We start from the raw sequence: 16,647 nt of genomic DNA, 5'->3' as shown, positions 1-16,647 counted from the left end.
TATCAGTCTGGCTTAATGTTTCTATCACAGCTTTACCGTCACTTTGTGTGCTTGGTGACATGAGTGCCATCAATATAGAAGGAGGATTGGTATCTGTAATCTTCATAACTCTTTGTATAGCAAAAAAAAACTATTTTGTTAAATTGGAAAAACAAGAAAAACATAATCCGCTCTTAGAACCGAACAACGTGATCGCGGCGCGGAATATGAAAGGTGATCATTTATCGCCATAGTGCTCTCATGGAACACAAGTTCTGTCTTGTAGCAATTACAGTTGACACTTTTTCCTCTTTTATTTTCCTTATGTTTCCCACATTTTCGAGCTAGCGTGTTGTTATGAGCCTACGGAGAACTTCCTGTGACGTCAATGCTGACTGGATTAGCACCACTGCGCATGTGTGACAAAGACAAAGGCAGACCTGGCATTAGAAAGTGCGAACAGTAGTTTTAAGATCACAACAAGGAAAAAACAAAGAAAAAACGACGCTTCGACAACTAAATTATTTGTCGACTATTTTAATAGTCGATTAGTTGTCGATTAGTCGAATAATCGTGGCAGCCCTACTGCTAATCACTATAACGTTGCTCATTTTTCAGTGTTGTCTACATCACTCTGATCCATCAGGTCTCTGATCTAGAATCTATTTCTGTGAAGTTCAGCAGAGCTTCTGCTCGCTTTGCCGACAGCATTTAGATGGAGGATCCGTGCATGACCCGCTGCAGCTCTCCTGCTTCGCTCGTTCTTATCTAAGCCTCTACGAACCTCCGCAATCCACGCCTTGATTTGATACTGGCTGCAACATGGCATGGAGTTTCAGTTTAGTAGCCATTCCAAGTCAAAACCAAGTAGTAAATGTCTCATAACCAAAACCGCAAGATTGACTGAACATTTGTCAGATCTTGTTGTTGTTTTGTTCGCCATGTAGAGGGGCTCAATGAGGCTCAGTGGGCACTGCTGCCAACTAGTGGTGGGAGGTTATGGTGGAAAACAAAAGCCGGACGGTGAAGGACGCTCATAAATATTTAAATAAATATCATAATGGCATCATTTTAAAGTCATACAAGTATCGCCAAACAAAATATTGCGATATATCAGCAATCAATTTTTCGATTTTTTTTTTTTTTTTTTTTCTAGTGTTTATTAACCCTCCTGCTTTCTTTCATGCTCCTCCTCTTCTTTGCTCACTCCAAACACTCCCACCCCCACCCCCTGTCACTCTTGTTAATTCCCCTCCCTGTTGTGTTTGGCTGATGAAGCAGAACAACTTGTGACGATTTTAAGAAGATCCAGACAGAACTGGAGGACCAATCTGCTGGACTTCCAGCAGCGAAGAAAGTTTTAAAAAAATGTTTGTTTGCAGATACTGATGCAGTCAGACATTAATGCTATGATGCTATGCTAATTAGCTGCTCCTTGTGTTGTGACCAGACTGATTTGTTACCAGATAATATATTCTTTAAGATGTGGCAGATAAATACAACAGAATTGGGTCGGCAGTAGGGCTGCAACAATTGGTCTCGGCTACATTGACTATTAAGATTCTCGACAACTAATTTGCTAGTGGAGGCGTTTTTTTTTTTCTTCCTTGTTTTTATCTCAAAACCTTCTAATGCCGGGTATGCCATTCTCTTTGACACATTTGCAGTGGTGTTAATCTGGTCAGTAGTGATGTCACATGAAGCTCTGACTTAAAAATGTGCTTTCCATTGTGAGTCTGTTTATTTAAGCACATAAATGGGAGGATATATATATATATACATACTGCAAAAAAATTAAAGGAACACTTTTTTTTATTGGGCCTGGCATGAATTGAATTAAACCTGTCTGATCATTTTCTGGTTGGTTAAGCAGCTGAGGGCCTCGTTAATTAATTTCAGCTGTATTGGTGTTCATGAATTAACAACAGGTGCACTTCAGTGGCCACAATTAGAAAACCCTCAAAACAGGACTGGTGTTACATGTGGAGGTCATTTCAAGTTTCTCCCTCTTGATCTTTTTTGGCTGGTTTTCCACTCGTGCTGATTTTGGCTTGATAATTATCTCTACTGGCAGTATGAGGCGATTCCTTAACCCTACAGAAGTTGAACAGGTTGTCCAACTTCTCCAGGATGGCACATCCACACGTGCTGCAGCAAGAAGGTTTAATGTGTCTCCCAGCACAATCTCCAGAACATGGAGGAGATTTCAGGAGACTGGTGGTTATTCTGGGAGAGCTGGACAGGGCCGTAGAAGGTCCTCAACCCCTCAGCAGGACCCATACCTGCTCCTTTGTGCAAGGAGGAACAGGCTGAGCACTGCTCGTGCCCTACAGAATGACCTCCAGAGGGCCACTGGTGTGAATGTCTCTACCCAAACAATCAGGAACAGACTTCATGAAGGTGGCCTGAGGGCCCCACGTCCTGTAGTGGGCCCTGTGCTCACTGCCCAGCACCGTGGAGCTCCACTGGCATTTGCTCAAGAACACCAGAATTGGCAAGTCCGCCACTGGCGCCCTGTACTTTTCACAGACGAGAGCAGGTTCACCCTGAGCACCTGTGATAGACGTGAAAGAGTCTGGAGAAGACAAGGAGAACGTTATGCTGCCTGCAACGTGGTTCAACATGACAGGTTTGGTGGTGGGTCAGTGATGGTCTGGGGAGGCATATCCATGGAGAGACGCACAGACCTCTACTGCCTAGGAAATGGTGCTCTGACTGCCATAAGGTATCCAGATGAAATCCTTGAACCCATTGTCAGACCCTACGCTGGTGCAGTAGGTCCTGGTTTCCTCCTAATGCACGACAATGCCCGGCCTCACGTGGCAAGAGTATGCAGGCAGTACCTGGAGGATGAAGGAACTGAAACAATTGAATGACCTTCACCATCCCCTGACTTAAACCCAATAGAACATCTCTGGGACATTATGTTTGGGTCCATTAGGCGCCGCCAGGTTACTCCTCAGACTGTACAACAGCTCAGGGATGCCCTCAAACAGATCTGGGAGGAAATGCCATAAGACACCATCCGTCGTCTCATTAGGAGCATGCCGCGATGTTGTCAAGCATGCATAAAAGCTGGTGGGGGCCACACAAGATACTGAAAAGCATTTTGAGTTGCAGGAATGAAGTCTTTGAAAAAAATGGACTAGCCTGCTACATCTTCATTCCACTCATTGTATGGTGTCTACACAACTGAGCCCTCTGTAGGGTGAAAACTAGGCATGTCCCGATCAGGCCTGATCCTATTCCGAGTCATTTGCTTTTGTGTATCAGTCGATACTGAGTCCCGATCCGTTACTTTAAAAGACATTTAAAACATGGATAAATTGAATAAACAGATTAGTGTTGTCCCTTATTTATATTTCAATAACCTTCTTTTATCATTAAAAACTTAAATAAAACACTTCTGTGAAGTAGCTTTGATAAACAGGTAAAAATACAGCAAATATAAACTAGGAAAAAAATACAATTTTCTTGGTAAATAAGTGATAATTAGTCATGTGATTAAGTTTAGTGACTTTAGCTTTAACATCTTTAAAGCTATTGAACATTTTTGACCATATGTGATTCCTGTCCTCATTTAAAATTCTTAAAAATAAATTATGATTTTGTTTTAGCATAAAATTTGATGAATATTCACGAATAGCTGTTATCATTATTAGTTTTAATTTTATTTATTTATTTTTAAGGTTATGTGCTTATTTTTTAAGTTCTTAAGACATCACATTTTCGGTTTTATTACCACAGTAGTTAATTTTCTTAACTGTTATTTCTCTGTCAGATAAATAAAACAGGCATATCAAAGGACAGCTGGGGTCCTAAGGAGTTAAATCACGGCGCTAGCATGTAGCAGTTAGAAGCTGCTGTTTAGCCATCTGTCTGCAGCATAAAGAGCTTCACATTAAAAAGAACAAAAAATAGTCTTTTTCTGTTGGAATACCTTTATAGGTTGTTGTTTGAGTTATGACAAACCAATAGAGACACTTGTTGTCAGTTTAAAGAGTTTTTAAGAGTTATTGATCCCGGAGGTTAGCTTTCTAGCTAGCTTTGTTTACGTTAGCCTTCTGCTTGAGCTGCTGCCGTTTTCTGCTGCGTTTTCTGGTGATGATATTTTGTGATATTTTCATGACATGCAGACTTCTAGTGGATTATTTATCCGGAATGATAAGATGAAATATAAAGCTCTGATCATAATGAGAATAAATGAAATATCCGATCCTGATTGGACAAAGGAGTACGATTCCGATCGAGTCCCAAACCACGTGATCGGCCCCGATTTCCAATCACGTGGTCGGATAGGGACATCCCTACTGAAAAATTTTATTTCCATCAAAAGACTTGGGATCCTTTTGTTCCTAAGACACTGCCCTGTCGTTATTTGTAAAGATATCAAACTTCATATTGAGATCTGATGTATCTAATGTGTTTCTTTAAAGTGCTCCTTTAATTTTTGTGAGCAGTATATATTAGGACCATGAATGTTGACGCGTTAACGTACGCGATTAATTAAACCTAATTAAAGAGTTAATATCCTTTTTAATCGTGCTCAGCCGTCCTACCCTGCAACTGTGAGATCAGCGGAATAAAACTCGGCCTAAAATAAACGTACTTTTTTTTAAATACTGTAATTGAGATTTCATTTTTAAAAAGAGATAATATGGCATTTGTTTGTAGTTTTTGGACAAAACTGATTTTCTGTTGTAATAAATAATAATGAATAATAATAATAATAAATAATTAAATAATAAGGCTGCGCAGAGAGCATAGACAGTCTAATTAGAACTGGACTTCTCGAGCCATGAGGTCCCTCATTGGAAATGCATTACCTCCACCCCTCGTGAAAGTAGACCACCGCTTTCACCATCACTTCCTGAAATGCCTATCGCCATACAGCAAACGTCTGCAACCCATCGACAGCGATTTTGTCAGAGTCGCTGTGTGTGTGCGTGCGTGCGTGCATGTGTGTGTTAGGGCCGGGAATCGATAAAAAAAAAAAAGAATTCATCAATCGCAAATCTGGAAAAAATAAATTGCAATTAATCACTATTAGAAAAATGTGTTGCAATATTTGCCATCCACTTATTATCTGCAAATAACCACAATTTGAAATTACATGCAAAAATGACAGTCAGAACATTTTTTTGACCTAGGGCTTAAAATTCTGTTTTTGTCTACTTTTGAATTTACCTCTGTATGTAACTCTTCCTTTAATTAGTCATTTTTCCATGTTGTATTCACACACTAGACATAAAATCATGCAACAACAGTATTTCTTCTGGAAAAAAGTGGTTCATTTTGCTGTGGAAACCCCAAAAATGTTTAATGAACTGTTTTTACAACATAGAATGAAAGTTTTAGGTGTAATTTTATAAAAAAAAACAGCAAGAATACGTTTTGTCAACAAACTAACAAATATATATATTTTAAATGAAAAAAGCAATAAAAGTACAGGGCCACATATGTGAATTTTTCTGTTGATAGAAGTACATCACAGACCTCACAGATCCATGATGAGGTTTTCAGAACCCTTGTGCTATCTTATGGGGTCCAGATGACTCCATCAGAATCTTTGAATTCATACCTTGTAATGGTTCTGTACTAATCACAAGAACTTCAAGTTTTTCTCTCTAATTTTTTTAAGTCTAAATTTCAGCTCTGAGTAGTATTTTTAAAATCCTACTCCAACAAAATTTGATCTGTTTTCAAAGCGTTCTCAGTGGTCTTTTCACTATGATTCTTCTGTTTTCAGCCAAAATCTAAAAATGTTGTCGTTTTTTCTGACATAGTTTCCTCAGAGCAGCAGGAGTTCATTAGAAATTCACCTCTGAGTTGTGGGCGGGAATGTTGATGGGACGTAACCCCACACTGATATCTTATGAAATACACGAATTATCCAATTATTTGACTAATCAGAAAAAATAATCAGTGATTAGTCGATTAATCAAATAATTCTTTGTGGCAGCAGTAATTGACAAGGGTTAACTCGCACATCTGGGAGAATTTCAAGCAGGTACCGAGGGAGGTTGGTCGACCACGTTCTCCACCTTCATTGTCTCTGCTACTCTATGGAGCTGTGGTCACAAGGTTGGGAGGTGGACACCAGAAGTAAGGGATGGTGTGAAGCTGAAGGAGTCTTATCAGGCCTGGCTGTCTTGTGGGACTCAAGAGGTTGCTGACAGGTACCAGCAGTGTAAATGGCGCTCATTTGACCACAGTCAATGCCATCTTCTCTTTTCCAGCACCTGAGCTTGGCACACTAGTCAGAAAAACATGATTTTCATTGTAGGGGGACTTTATATAAAATTTTTTAATTGTGCATATTCTGACTGAAACAATTCAAATTTTTATAGGTTCTTGACAATACACAAAATCCACAAAATATATAAAAGGGCCTCTTCTTGTGTTTCTGCAGCCCTCCCCCAGCATTTGGTGACTGAAGAGGAGGATTTCTCCAACCAGCAATGGAATATCAGAGTGGAACAGGAGGATCCAGAACCTCCATCTTATAAAGAAGAGACGGAGGAACAAGAACCTCCAGGAATTGAAGAAGAACAGGGGATACCAGGACCATCACTCATTAAAGAGGAGCCAGAAGACCTTTTCGTCAGTCAGGTTGAGGAGCAGCTTGAGCTGAAGCAGGAGGTTGATACCCTGATGGCGATTCCTGCTTATGAGGAAAATGATCACAGTGAAGCAGATCTAAACAATCAGCAGTGCTTTAATGTAACTGAGAATCAGGAGGAAAAAGTAAACAAACATGAAGAACCAACATCATCTACAGCTGGAGAATCAGACCTGCAGAACCCTCAGAGGAAGAAAAGAGATAGAAGTGTGGATAGCTCTTGCATGTCAGCAAGTCAGTGTGACTCTGATGTTATAAAACATCCCAAAGTAGGAACTTTGGTTAAGAAGTGCAAACAATCTCAAGAAAGCTCAAGAATAATTTGTAATCTGTCTGACTACATAGCAACTGAGTCTGATGAAATATATTTCTGTAAAGAATGTGACAAAGGTTTTAGTCAAAGATCTTATTTGACAAAACATATGAGAACTCACACAAGAGAAAAGCCTTTTTCTTGTAAAGAATGTGAAAAAAGTTTTAGTCAAAGCTCATATCTCAAAACACACATGAGAACTCACACAGGAGAAAAGCCCTTTTCTTGTGAAGAATGTGAAAAAAGTTTTGGTCAGAAATCTCATCTCACATTACACATGAGAATTCATACAGGAGAAAAGCCATATTCTTGTAAAGAATGTGAAAGGAGTTTTACTAATATAGCTTATCTCAGATCACACATGACAACTCATTCGGGAGAGAAGCCTTTTTCTTGTAAAGAATGTGAAAGAAGTTTTAGTAATGTAGCTTATCTCAAAGTACACATGAGAACTCATACAGGAGAAAGGCCTTTTTCTTGTCAGGAATGTGATTCAAGTTTTAGTCACAAAGGTAGTCTCATAATTCACATGAGAACTCACACAGGAGAAAAGCCTTTTTCTTGTAAAGAATGTGATGCAAGATTTGGGCAAATGAGTAATCTCAAAACACACATGAAAACTCATACACAAGAAAAGCCTTTTTCTTGTAAAGAGTGTGATGCAAGTTTTGGTCACACGTCTAGTCTCAAAACACATATGAGAACTCACACAGGAGAAAAGCCTTTTACTTGTAAAGAATGTGAAAAAAGTTTTAATCAACAATGCCATCTCAAAACACATATGAAAACTCACACAGAAGAGAAGCCTTTTTCTTGTAAAGAATGTGGTAAAAGTTTTCGTCGTCTTTATCACCTCAAAACACACATGGTAACTCACTCAGAAGAAAAGCCATATTCTTGTAAAGAATGTGAAAGGAGTTTTAGTAATATAGCTGGTCTCAAATCACACATGATAACTCATAAAGGAGAAAAGCCTTTTTTTTGTACAGAATGTGAAACAAGTTTTCGTCGTGTATCTAATCTCAAATCACACATGCGAATTCACACAGGAGAAAAGCCCTTTTCATGTACAGAATGTGATAGAAGTTTCAGACATGTAAGTAGTCTCAATGTACATATGAGAGATCATACAGGAGAGAAGCCCTTTCCTTGTGAAAAATGTGACGCAAGTTTTAGTCAGGCATGTAATCTCAAAAAGCACATGAGATCTCATACAGAAAAAATGCATTTTTCTTTTTAATTAATGTCATAAAAAGTCTTAGTAACTAGTCTCAACGGACACATGAAAACTCACATGAATAAAGTATTTTTTTTCAATGTATTCAATGATTTAGTGTAAACTCTAAATTCTAAAATTATCATCAGAAGTCGACCTCTACACCACACCCAAGGGCTTTATTTTATTAGGGGAGGAAGTCCTGTTTCTCAGAAAGTTTGAACATTTTAAATTAAGTTTTTTAAGTTTATTAATGTTTAAAACTCCTGAGGTCAAACCTTTTACTGCTAATGAACTCCTTAGCAACCTGGGCTTTTATTACATGTACACAGCCAAACGCTGATTGGCTCAATACCACATATATGTAGTAATTTTATTAGAGTGGCACAAGTGTGTATTGCAAGTGTAGAAGGACTTTTCTAAAGACTGTGATTGTTTTGATATGATTTTGTAACTTTCTAGGAATAGTTAATTTTAGGTATTTTATTATTTCTAAGGCACGGTAAGCAAAAACAAAAAAGTAACGCATTTCAAGGTATATGTAAAGATACTACATAATGAACTTTACTTCTGACAAAATGTTAAAAATGCTCACCAAATGAATTATTTTAGAAGTACCTGTAAATAGAAGTTTGTTTTGAATTATTATAGCTAAATCTTGAAAGGCTTCATTGTGGTTGTAGTTTGTGCTTATACGATGTGCATGTTGTCTATATATGTGTCTCCAGTATTTTGTATACATCTTTTATTCTAACATTTTTACTTGATCATTGAACATTTCATTATTATTTAGACAAAAAGTAGTGACTGCAGTCTAGTTCAGTCTAATAACCATATTTTCTTATTTAGTATAGAAGGGGTTGATAAACAGAGTAGTGTTTCTGTCTTGTGTTGTGATTCCTGTTTTTTAGTAGAGATTAGAAGTGTTTCTCTGTTCTTTTTAGTTCTCAGTGTTCTGTCTCAATCTTTCCTGTGAAGAATAAAGTGGACGTGAACATCAGTCAGAAGTGTGGAGTCTTTCCCACAGTGAGGCTTTCTGCTGTTTGTTGGTTCTCTGCAGGTTCCAAAGCTGGACTTGTTCCAAAAGACGGGACATGTGACAAACCCTCGTAAATTAGTTGATATCCTCCAATTACAGTTGCAAAACCTTAAATACAATGTACTATATTTACTCAGGGATGTGCAGTGAGGTTTAGCGCTGGTGAGGCACTGATGTCATCACTCAGATTTACAAACATATGAGCCTCTTAGTAGCTCATATGAACCCCCTTAGTAGCTTATTCACTGTTTGACAACAGTTAACGTGTGTTTGAAATGTCTACCTCACCTACTGTATTTATAAAGCTCAATTTAAAATAATTATAATCTATATAGCACCATTCAAGTTAAGAATCACAAAGTGATTCACAGTAAAACAGAATATAATAACAGAATTAAGAAAAGGCCATTTATAAAAGATGTCTTTAGCTGCTTTATAAAAGAGGACACTGAGTCTACAGAGCTGAGGCTGAGAGGAAGGGAGTTCCAGAGGGATGGAACCACTGCTGCACTGCAAAAAAAAGGCATTCCAAAAATAAGTCAAAAACACTAATTTTGAGAAGAAAAATACTAGAAAGTAGTAAAATTATCTGTCTATGCAGCAAGTAATTTTTACTTGACAAGAACTCTTGAAATAAGACATAAAAATCTAGAAACGAAATACCACACAATAGTTTAAAAAGGGTAGAATAAGCTTAAAAATCTTAATAATAGATAGTATGACTTAAAACTGGATTTTATACATTCCCAAAATAAGTGATTTTTGCTAGTTTTAAGCAAATGGAAATTAAAACAAGATCTTATTACAAGTTCACCAATCTTAATAAATCATCACAATGCTTAAAACTAGAACTCATTCTTAGAAAATATATCTAATATTTTTCTTAACAAAATAATGACAATAAATGCAGTATACCTTTTCAACTTTTATTAAAGTTTAAAACAATCCTTCAAATTGAATACAAAAAAATACTTTTCAGTTTGTTACCTTCAGAACATTTAACAAAAACGAAATTATTACATCCTTGTTACTTTCTGGGGGAAAAAAAGTTTCAGCACTTAAAAAGGTAAACAAATAACATAGCTTTTCAGCCCTTTTCTGTGTCCGTCAACTAAAAAACAAATAATCATTCCAAAAATGTATTTAAATAAAAATAAAATAAACTGTCATATTGAATGATTCAACCAGAACACTGCAGTCAACATTGCAGTCAAAACAGTCAGTCAATAAGCAAAAAAGCAAAAGTTAGTTACTGCTCAGTGAAATATTTCCATTCGGCTATGGCCTTCTTATAAGCACTAGTGACATCTCTGTCGTGGATGGCATCACCAATGACCTCAGTTTGGATGACTGAGAGGAGTGTAGCAACACATTTAGGATATGTAAGGTGTAACGTGTAGTAGTACGCCATTAATACCAAGAGTCCTTCACAAAAATCCTCCTGAGGAAGGGGGCCCAAAGGTGTGGTTCCCACTGCAACAAAGCTGGTCGTTCCATCGAAGAGGAGCACAGGAGAAGACAAGGGCCGCTTCTCTAAGTAGACCGTGGGGTCCTCGCCTTGCTGAAATAAAAGACAGAAGAGTCAGGTTTTGGGGGAAAAAAATGATTGAGAAAGCAGTACTGTAATGAACCAATCACATTGAGGGACTTTGCTACTGAAAAAAATACTATTAATTAATAATGTGTGGAAGAACAGCTTCACTTCTAATAAAACTACATAAATACAGACACCGATCAAACACAATATTTACCTTTAGGACATGAAGGAGAGCCTCGCTGGCACTTCCAAGCCGTTTTGGTGGTGGAGTCGGTGAAGGGAAGAGTGATGGGAGTGCGTTAATAAGCGCAACAGTGAAATCCACTTAGAAAGACACACAAAAATAATTAACGGAGTCATTTGAACTGAAATATGTTTTGAAAAACAAACCAGTAACTTACCTCCACGCACGTCCAATGGAAAAGGTGGTTTCAGAACCTTCTTCCAGACTCCAAAAAACTGGACTTTTGCGCAAAAGTCCTTCCATCTTCCCTTCATTTCTTCTATGTACTTGGGGTTGGCACTGCCCACAATACGACACAGCTCATCTATTGCCTTTGGTGAAAAAAACAAGAAAACAAAAAAGTGCTTATGTCATTTCACCACAACTGACTTTAAAGAGCTAAACAACTAAAATTAAAATGAGGTAAAAAGCTTACATTTTTTATTTCTTTGAAGCATGGATATGCTTCAAACATTTTTGAGGCTCTGTCTTCTTCCCTTGTAACATCTCCATCAATGAAAGACCGCCGTGCCTCAAACTCAAGGTCCAAAAGCTGAGCAACATCACTTTGGTTTGGTTTGGCTTTGGACTTCATGTACATCTTGCTCAGGGTTTTATAGTGCCTGGCTTGCATCTTCCGACTGTCCTGGCCAACTTAAACAAATGACAAACAGAAATAATTTAAATGCCAAAGAAATAAAATGCTTAAAAGCCTTAATTAATAAGAAAATGCTTACCAAAATCATTGTTTCCAGATGCTTCTGGCAGAGGTGTTACACTCTTGGGTAGGGAGCAGGACTTGGATGGAACCAAAACTTTTTCCTGTGCTATATAACAATGGAAAAAACATAGGGTTAATTTATATCCTGCTAGCCAACTTTAACTTCATCACATCTCCAACTACACATACCTGTGCTTGATTCCTCACTGGGTTCATCTTCAAGAAGTATGGTAGAATCACTTGTGCCACTTGTGTTGCAACTTGTGTCGCCATCAGCCTCACTGCTTGTGCTTTCTGAACTAAAGAGACTCTTCTTGGCTCTCCCTCGTTGTGGCATGGAGCCTTGTCTCTTCCTTGGGGACCTCATATTTTGGAGTCGCTTGTACATTTTGATGTAAATGGTCAGCTGATGAAAAAAAACAATATTGGTTTACTTTTACATATATGTGCCAAGTTTTTTTTTTGTTAACGTGTGCAATAGAAAAGAATACTTACGTATGGCATATTTGGGTCAGTGTCACGTAACATCGGATAATAGTCAACCATCTTCTGAGACATTGCTCTCATTTCAAGTCTGGAGGGGTATTTGACTTCTTTTCCCATAGAACTTGCCCGCAGAATTGCAACCATACTGGTAATTGTGTTTCTCACAAGCCTGCAGCACAGCTCCTTTGACATGTTGCAATCCTTTTCCTTTCCATTGCGGAGTAATGCAAAGTACTGGCTGCGCACCATTTCCAGCTCTGAATCAGTGTACACAACATACTCTGGTGGGTCTGGCATTTTCATTGTCTTGTCAGAAGATAAGGGAGTTGAAGTTTGAGGCTGGCATGGTGACACGGCTGTTGTTGCAGGGATGCCATCACTTTCACGAGTCCTGGGATCCAACTCAGCACTTCCACTCTTATAGGAGAAAAACCCCCACACAAATAAGATATTGGAATGAGACAGATGATGATCTGTTTTTGGTTTTTTAATTATTATTATGATATACCTTTTGATGAATGTAATCCCAGAGCTTCTTTCTTCTGAAAAAAATTTCGGAACCAGGAAAAAGGTCCTTCAAGTCCTCCCGTGTGAGACCTAGCAAGGCTTCCTCATCAACACTGGCAGCTATCGATTAAAAATTAGAGATTCACTTTTAAACAAAACCATTTCTGTCCCATCCATGCAAAAAACTATAGTATCTTTACAACCATAAAATACAATTATGTCACACGCTGACTTTCAGTGATTTTGTTGTTTGTCAACAAGGAAATACAACTTTGATTCAATATATTTGGATCTTGCTTAAAATGTGTTTACTTCCAATATATAAAGACATAAAATAGTTGACTCTGAATGATGCCTTACGCATATATTGTCTGTGTTTGTTTAAGTATAGCAATTGGAAATCTGATTAAATAACTTGCTAGGGATTCAAATACAGTTTCACTTCTTTCATTTAATTTTATTTTTTTCAAATCACAGAACTGCTAACCGTTCGAGAAATTGTCGAGGAAGAATTAATTGTCATTGAGTTGTACCCAACACCCTTCAGAATCGATTGTGCACCAAGCTTCTTTAACGAGGCGTACCAGGCAGTGAACAGTAGAAACAGAACCCCACCCCATCACCTCCATCTTAAACGCCACTGGTTAAATGAAAGAAAAAAAACGGATAAATTCACTAAGAAGAGTGTTTGTTTAGCACGTTCGTGAACGCGCATGACACGCCAAGAGTGCGTAGCTTAATACTGGCCATCATCGTGTTCAAATGTTTTAGGGAAGAAATTCAACATCGGGAAAGTGCAATATTTTACATAAATATTCAAATGGAACCTTTTAAGTGACGTCTCAAAAAAAAACATGCCACGACATTCACGAATCCAGCTACGGGGTTAGCCAAAGTACCACATTCAAACAAAATGGCTGATGTTAGCTCGGTGTAGCTAACCGGACATTAAACTGAAGATCTTACCTTCCAACACGGATAAAGTTGTAGCATCAAAGTCTTCCATTGTCGAATCCAAAACTTATCTTGTTAACTCCCAGGTCCAGTTTTACAGAAAAAAACGCACGAAAAGCTGTAGAGTCCTCTCAAGCGGGAGCAAACTCTGGACTGCGCTCAGTGAAACAACCTGTGGGGGTTGAGCAGTCGCAGGCTCGCAGCTTGGGATGATGACGTCATATATGTGGGACGAGTGGATGTGTAGTTTTTTTTAAACGGGGTCTTAATTAACAATAAATAAATGAATATTGCCAAAGATAAGCTTACAATATTAACAGATTGTGTGCTGCACTGGCCCACTGTGATAATACGCTTAATATTGTACGTTTTATGCTTCTCCCCGTTCACTGAGGTCATCAAAGAGCGACAGTGTTTTTCTTTTGTGGGGGTGGGGTGTATATCCGGAAACCGCCAAAAAAAAAAAAAAGGATAGAAGAAGAAGGCGTGATAGCTAGCATGGTCATGGCTTTGTGGAGATGTATGATCTGTTTGGTGTTTGTTGCATTAAGTCTGAAGGTGCTCCTTAGCCACATGAACAGAATTCATGGTCGCAGTGCTGACTTTTGGGTTTACTGTGGAATCGATGGTTGCCAGCAGGACTTCAGAGTGTTCAACTCGTTTTCACGCCACATCAAATGGACGCGTCCTCTGTATTTGACCGCCGGGCGCCCGCCAGACAGATGGAGGTTGACCCCATCATCTCGCTCTTTTGGACGTCAGAATTTTGGTGTTTCGGTTTTTGCCAACTGTTGCAGCACGGATGAAACGACCAGCACTCCGGGGACGTCTAGGGAATCTCAGCCTGAATCACGGCAACCGGTGCTGAACGAAACTCCTTTCTCTGTAAGTATCTAACCAGTCCAGAAAAGCTCCAACTTAGATATTATTTATTAACATGATCCAAATTTCTCAGTTTCTCTTTCTTTATTCCTAAACAATATACCAGTCTTAATTCCCGCGTAAACTTCGAGTTGCAAAGGCAACGCCCCCCCCCCCTTCATTCTTCTTTGTCACTTTAGACTGCAATGTAAATGCAATTACAAAGCTATGTGGAGAAACATTAAATATATATATGCATATATGTTTCAAGGTTACATTTTTCAATACTCAATTAACTCATCTGTTTTGGATTTTTATGTGTAAAAACGACAAACTGATTTGTTATCAAAAATGATTATTGTAATATATTTAATAACTGTTTGTTTTTCCTTAAATAAAGGAAGAGGCAGTTGCTGTAACATCCACGTCTGTTCCTGATATTGCTAAAGCTGCTTCAGCTTTTGTCATCAATGTTCGAGAGCAGAGCCTTTTGTCACAGGCAAGTTTGATTTGTTTATTCAAATTCATTAATCTGTTTATTTTTTATTTTAGAGTGGTAAAACATAATGAGTTGCAATTTTTTATTTTTTTTTTAACAGAGAACAGTCAACAACATAGTCTCCGGGATGCAACAATATCAAGCTCTTCTTTTGGCCACCATGAGGGAGAGAATGAGAAGAGTATTTGAAAAGCATCCTGAGACAACTTCTGAGGTTCAAGAGGATGCTTTGGGTACATTTGACACATTCGTAGATCCTTTCTCCAACACTGCATATGGACTGAACAGGAACATTCAGCATATGTTCAATCCAGCCAACCCAGAGGAAGTAGTGGTTTCCCAAAAGATTAGTTGGGTAAAACGAGGTTTTTCTAGAGTTATGTCTTTAAAAAACAGAAGTTTTTATTATGTACCACTAGTTCAAAACCTCAAACAGTTGTTTAACAATTCCAGAATTTTTAATATGTTGATCACTGCACCACCAAGATCCAGAGAGGGATTCTTGTATGATTTCATAGATGGAGCACTCTTTACCTCACACCCTTTGTTTTCTCAAAGGCCCAATGCATTACAAATAATCTTGTATACAGATGAAATTGAAATTTGTAACCCTTTAGGGTCCTATGCTTCTGCAAACAAATTGCTCATGCTATATTATACTCTAGGTAATATAGATCCTAAATTTCGGTCTAAATTAGCTGCCATACGACTCCTTGCAATTGCTAATGTAAATGACATTTCTGAATGTGGCACTGACATTGTTATAAAAAGACTTATTAAAGACCTAACACAACTTTACAGTGGAGTAAAGATTGAAACATCAAATGGTGAAATAGAGTTGTTTGGTGCTGTGATAGCAGTATGTCGAGATACAATAGCCCAACATGAGCTTGCTGGGTTTAAAGAAGGCGTTGGTTTTGCTTACAGCAAATGCAGGCAATGTGAATGCACATTTGAGGATATGCAAAGATTATTTCAGGAGAATTTGTTTATCGAAAGAACGCTGAATAAGCACATTAAGCAGTGCTTAGAAATAGACAAAGCCAGCACAGATATATTGAAAGCATCTCTCAAAACCACATATGGGATCAACAGAAGAAGCAGTTTAATTGATGTTCCTGCTTTTGATCTGATCAAACAAACTCCGCAAGACATAATGCACATTATTTTTGAAGGTGTTGCGCCAATGGAAGTCAAACTTGTTTTAAAGCACCTTATTTTGACAGGACAGATAGAATTAAATGACATAAATTCAAAAATTCTGAATTTTCCATACTCACCTGTTGATATACGAGATAGACCATGTTCCATTACTGTCAGCACTCTGGCTGCTAATGACAACAAACTGAAACAGTCTTGTGGACAAATGGTAGTTCTTTTGAAGATTCTGCCTTTCCTTCTTAGCTGTGTTGACACTGAGTATGTTAAATTCATATTGAAATTAATTGAAATTGTTCAGATAGTACTTGCTCCGGTTATTTCTTTGCTATCTATATCACGACTTAAAAGTATGATAGAACACCACTTGTATCAGTTTAAACAACTTTTCCCTGAAGCCAATGTCATACCTAAGCAGCATTACATGTTGCATCTACCCAGTCAAATCTTATCCCTTGGTCCTTTGACAAGGTGTATGTGCATGCGATTTGAGTCCCAGCATCAGTATTTTAAGCAGTGGGCTTCAAAATTG

At 38.0% G+C, this 16,647-nt stretch overlaps 1 protein-coding gene across 1 annotated transcript in view; it reads left to right on the top strand.

The window, feature by feature from the left end:
- LOC112148224 (gastrula zinc finger protein XlCGF57.1) overlaps positions 1-8,235 on the top strand; it is a 15,899-nt gene extending 7,664 nt beyond the window's left edge. Inside the window, exon 2 of the mRNA XM_024275135.2 lies at positions 6,392-8,235. Within this exon, the coding sequence (XP_024130903.1) occupies positions 6,634-8,154 (1,521 nt within the window). The 5' untranslated portion in view covers positions 6,392-6,633 and the 3' untranslated portion in view covers positions 8,155-8,235. The remainder of the gene's footprint in view (positions 1-6,391) is intronic.
- The last annotated feature ends 8,412 nt before the right edge of the window (positions 8,236-16,647 follow it).

Source organism: Oryzias melastigma, linkage group LG9, assembly GCF_002922805.2.
Source record: "Oryzias melastigma strain HK-1 linkage group LG9, ASM292280v2, whole genome shotgun sequence".
Taxonomy (NCBI): domain Eukaryota; kingdom Metazoa; phylum Chordata; class Actinopteri; order Beloniformes; family Adrianichthyidae; genus Oryzias; species Oryzias melastigma.
Note: the sequence above shows the minus strand (reverse complement) of the source record. Positions and strands in the feature narration are given on the sequence as shown.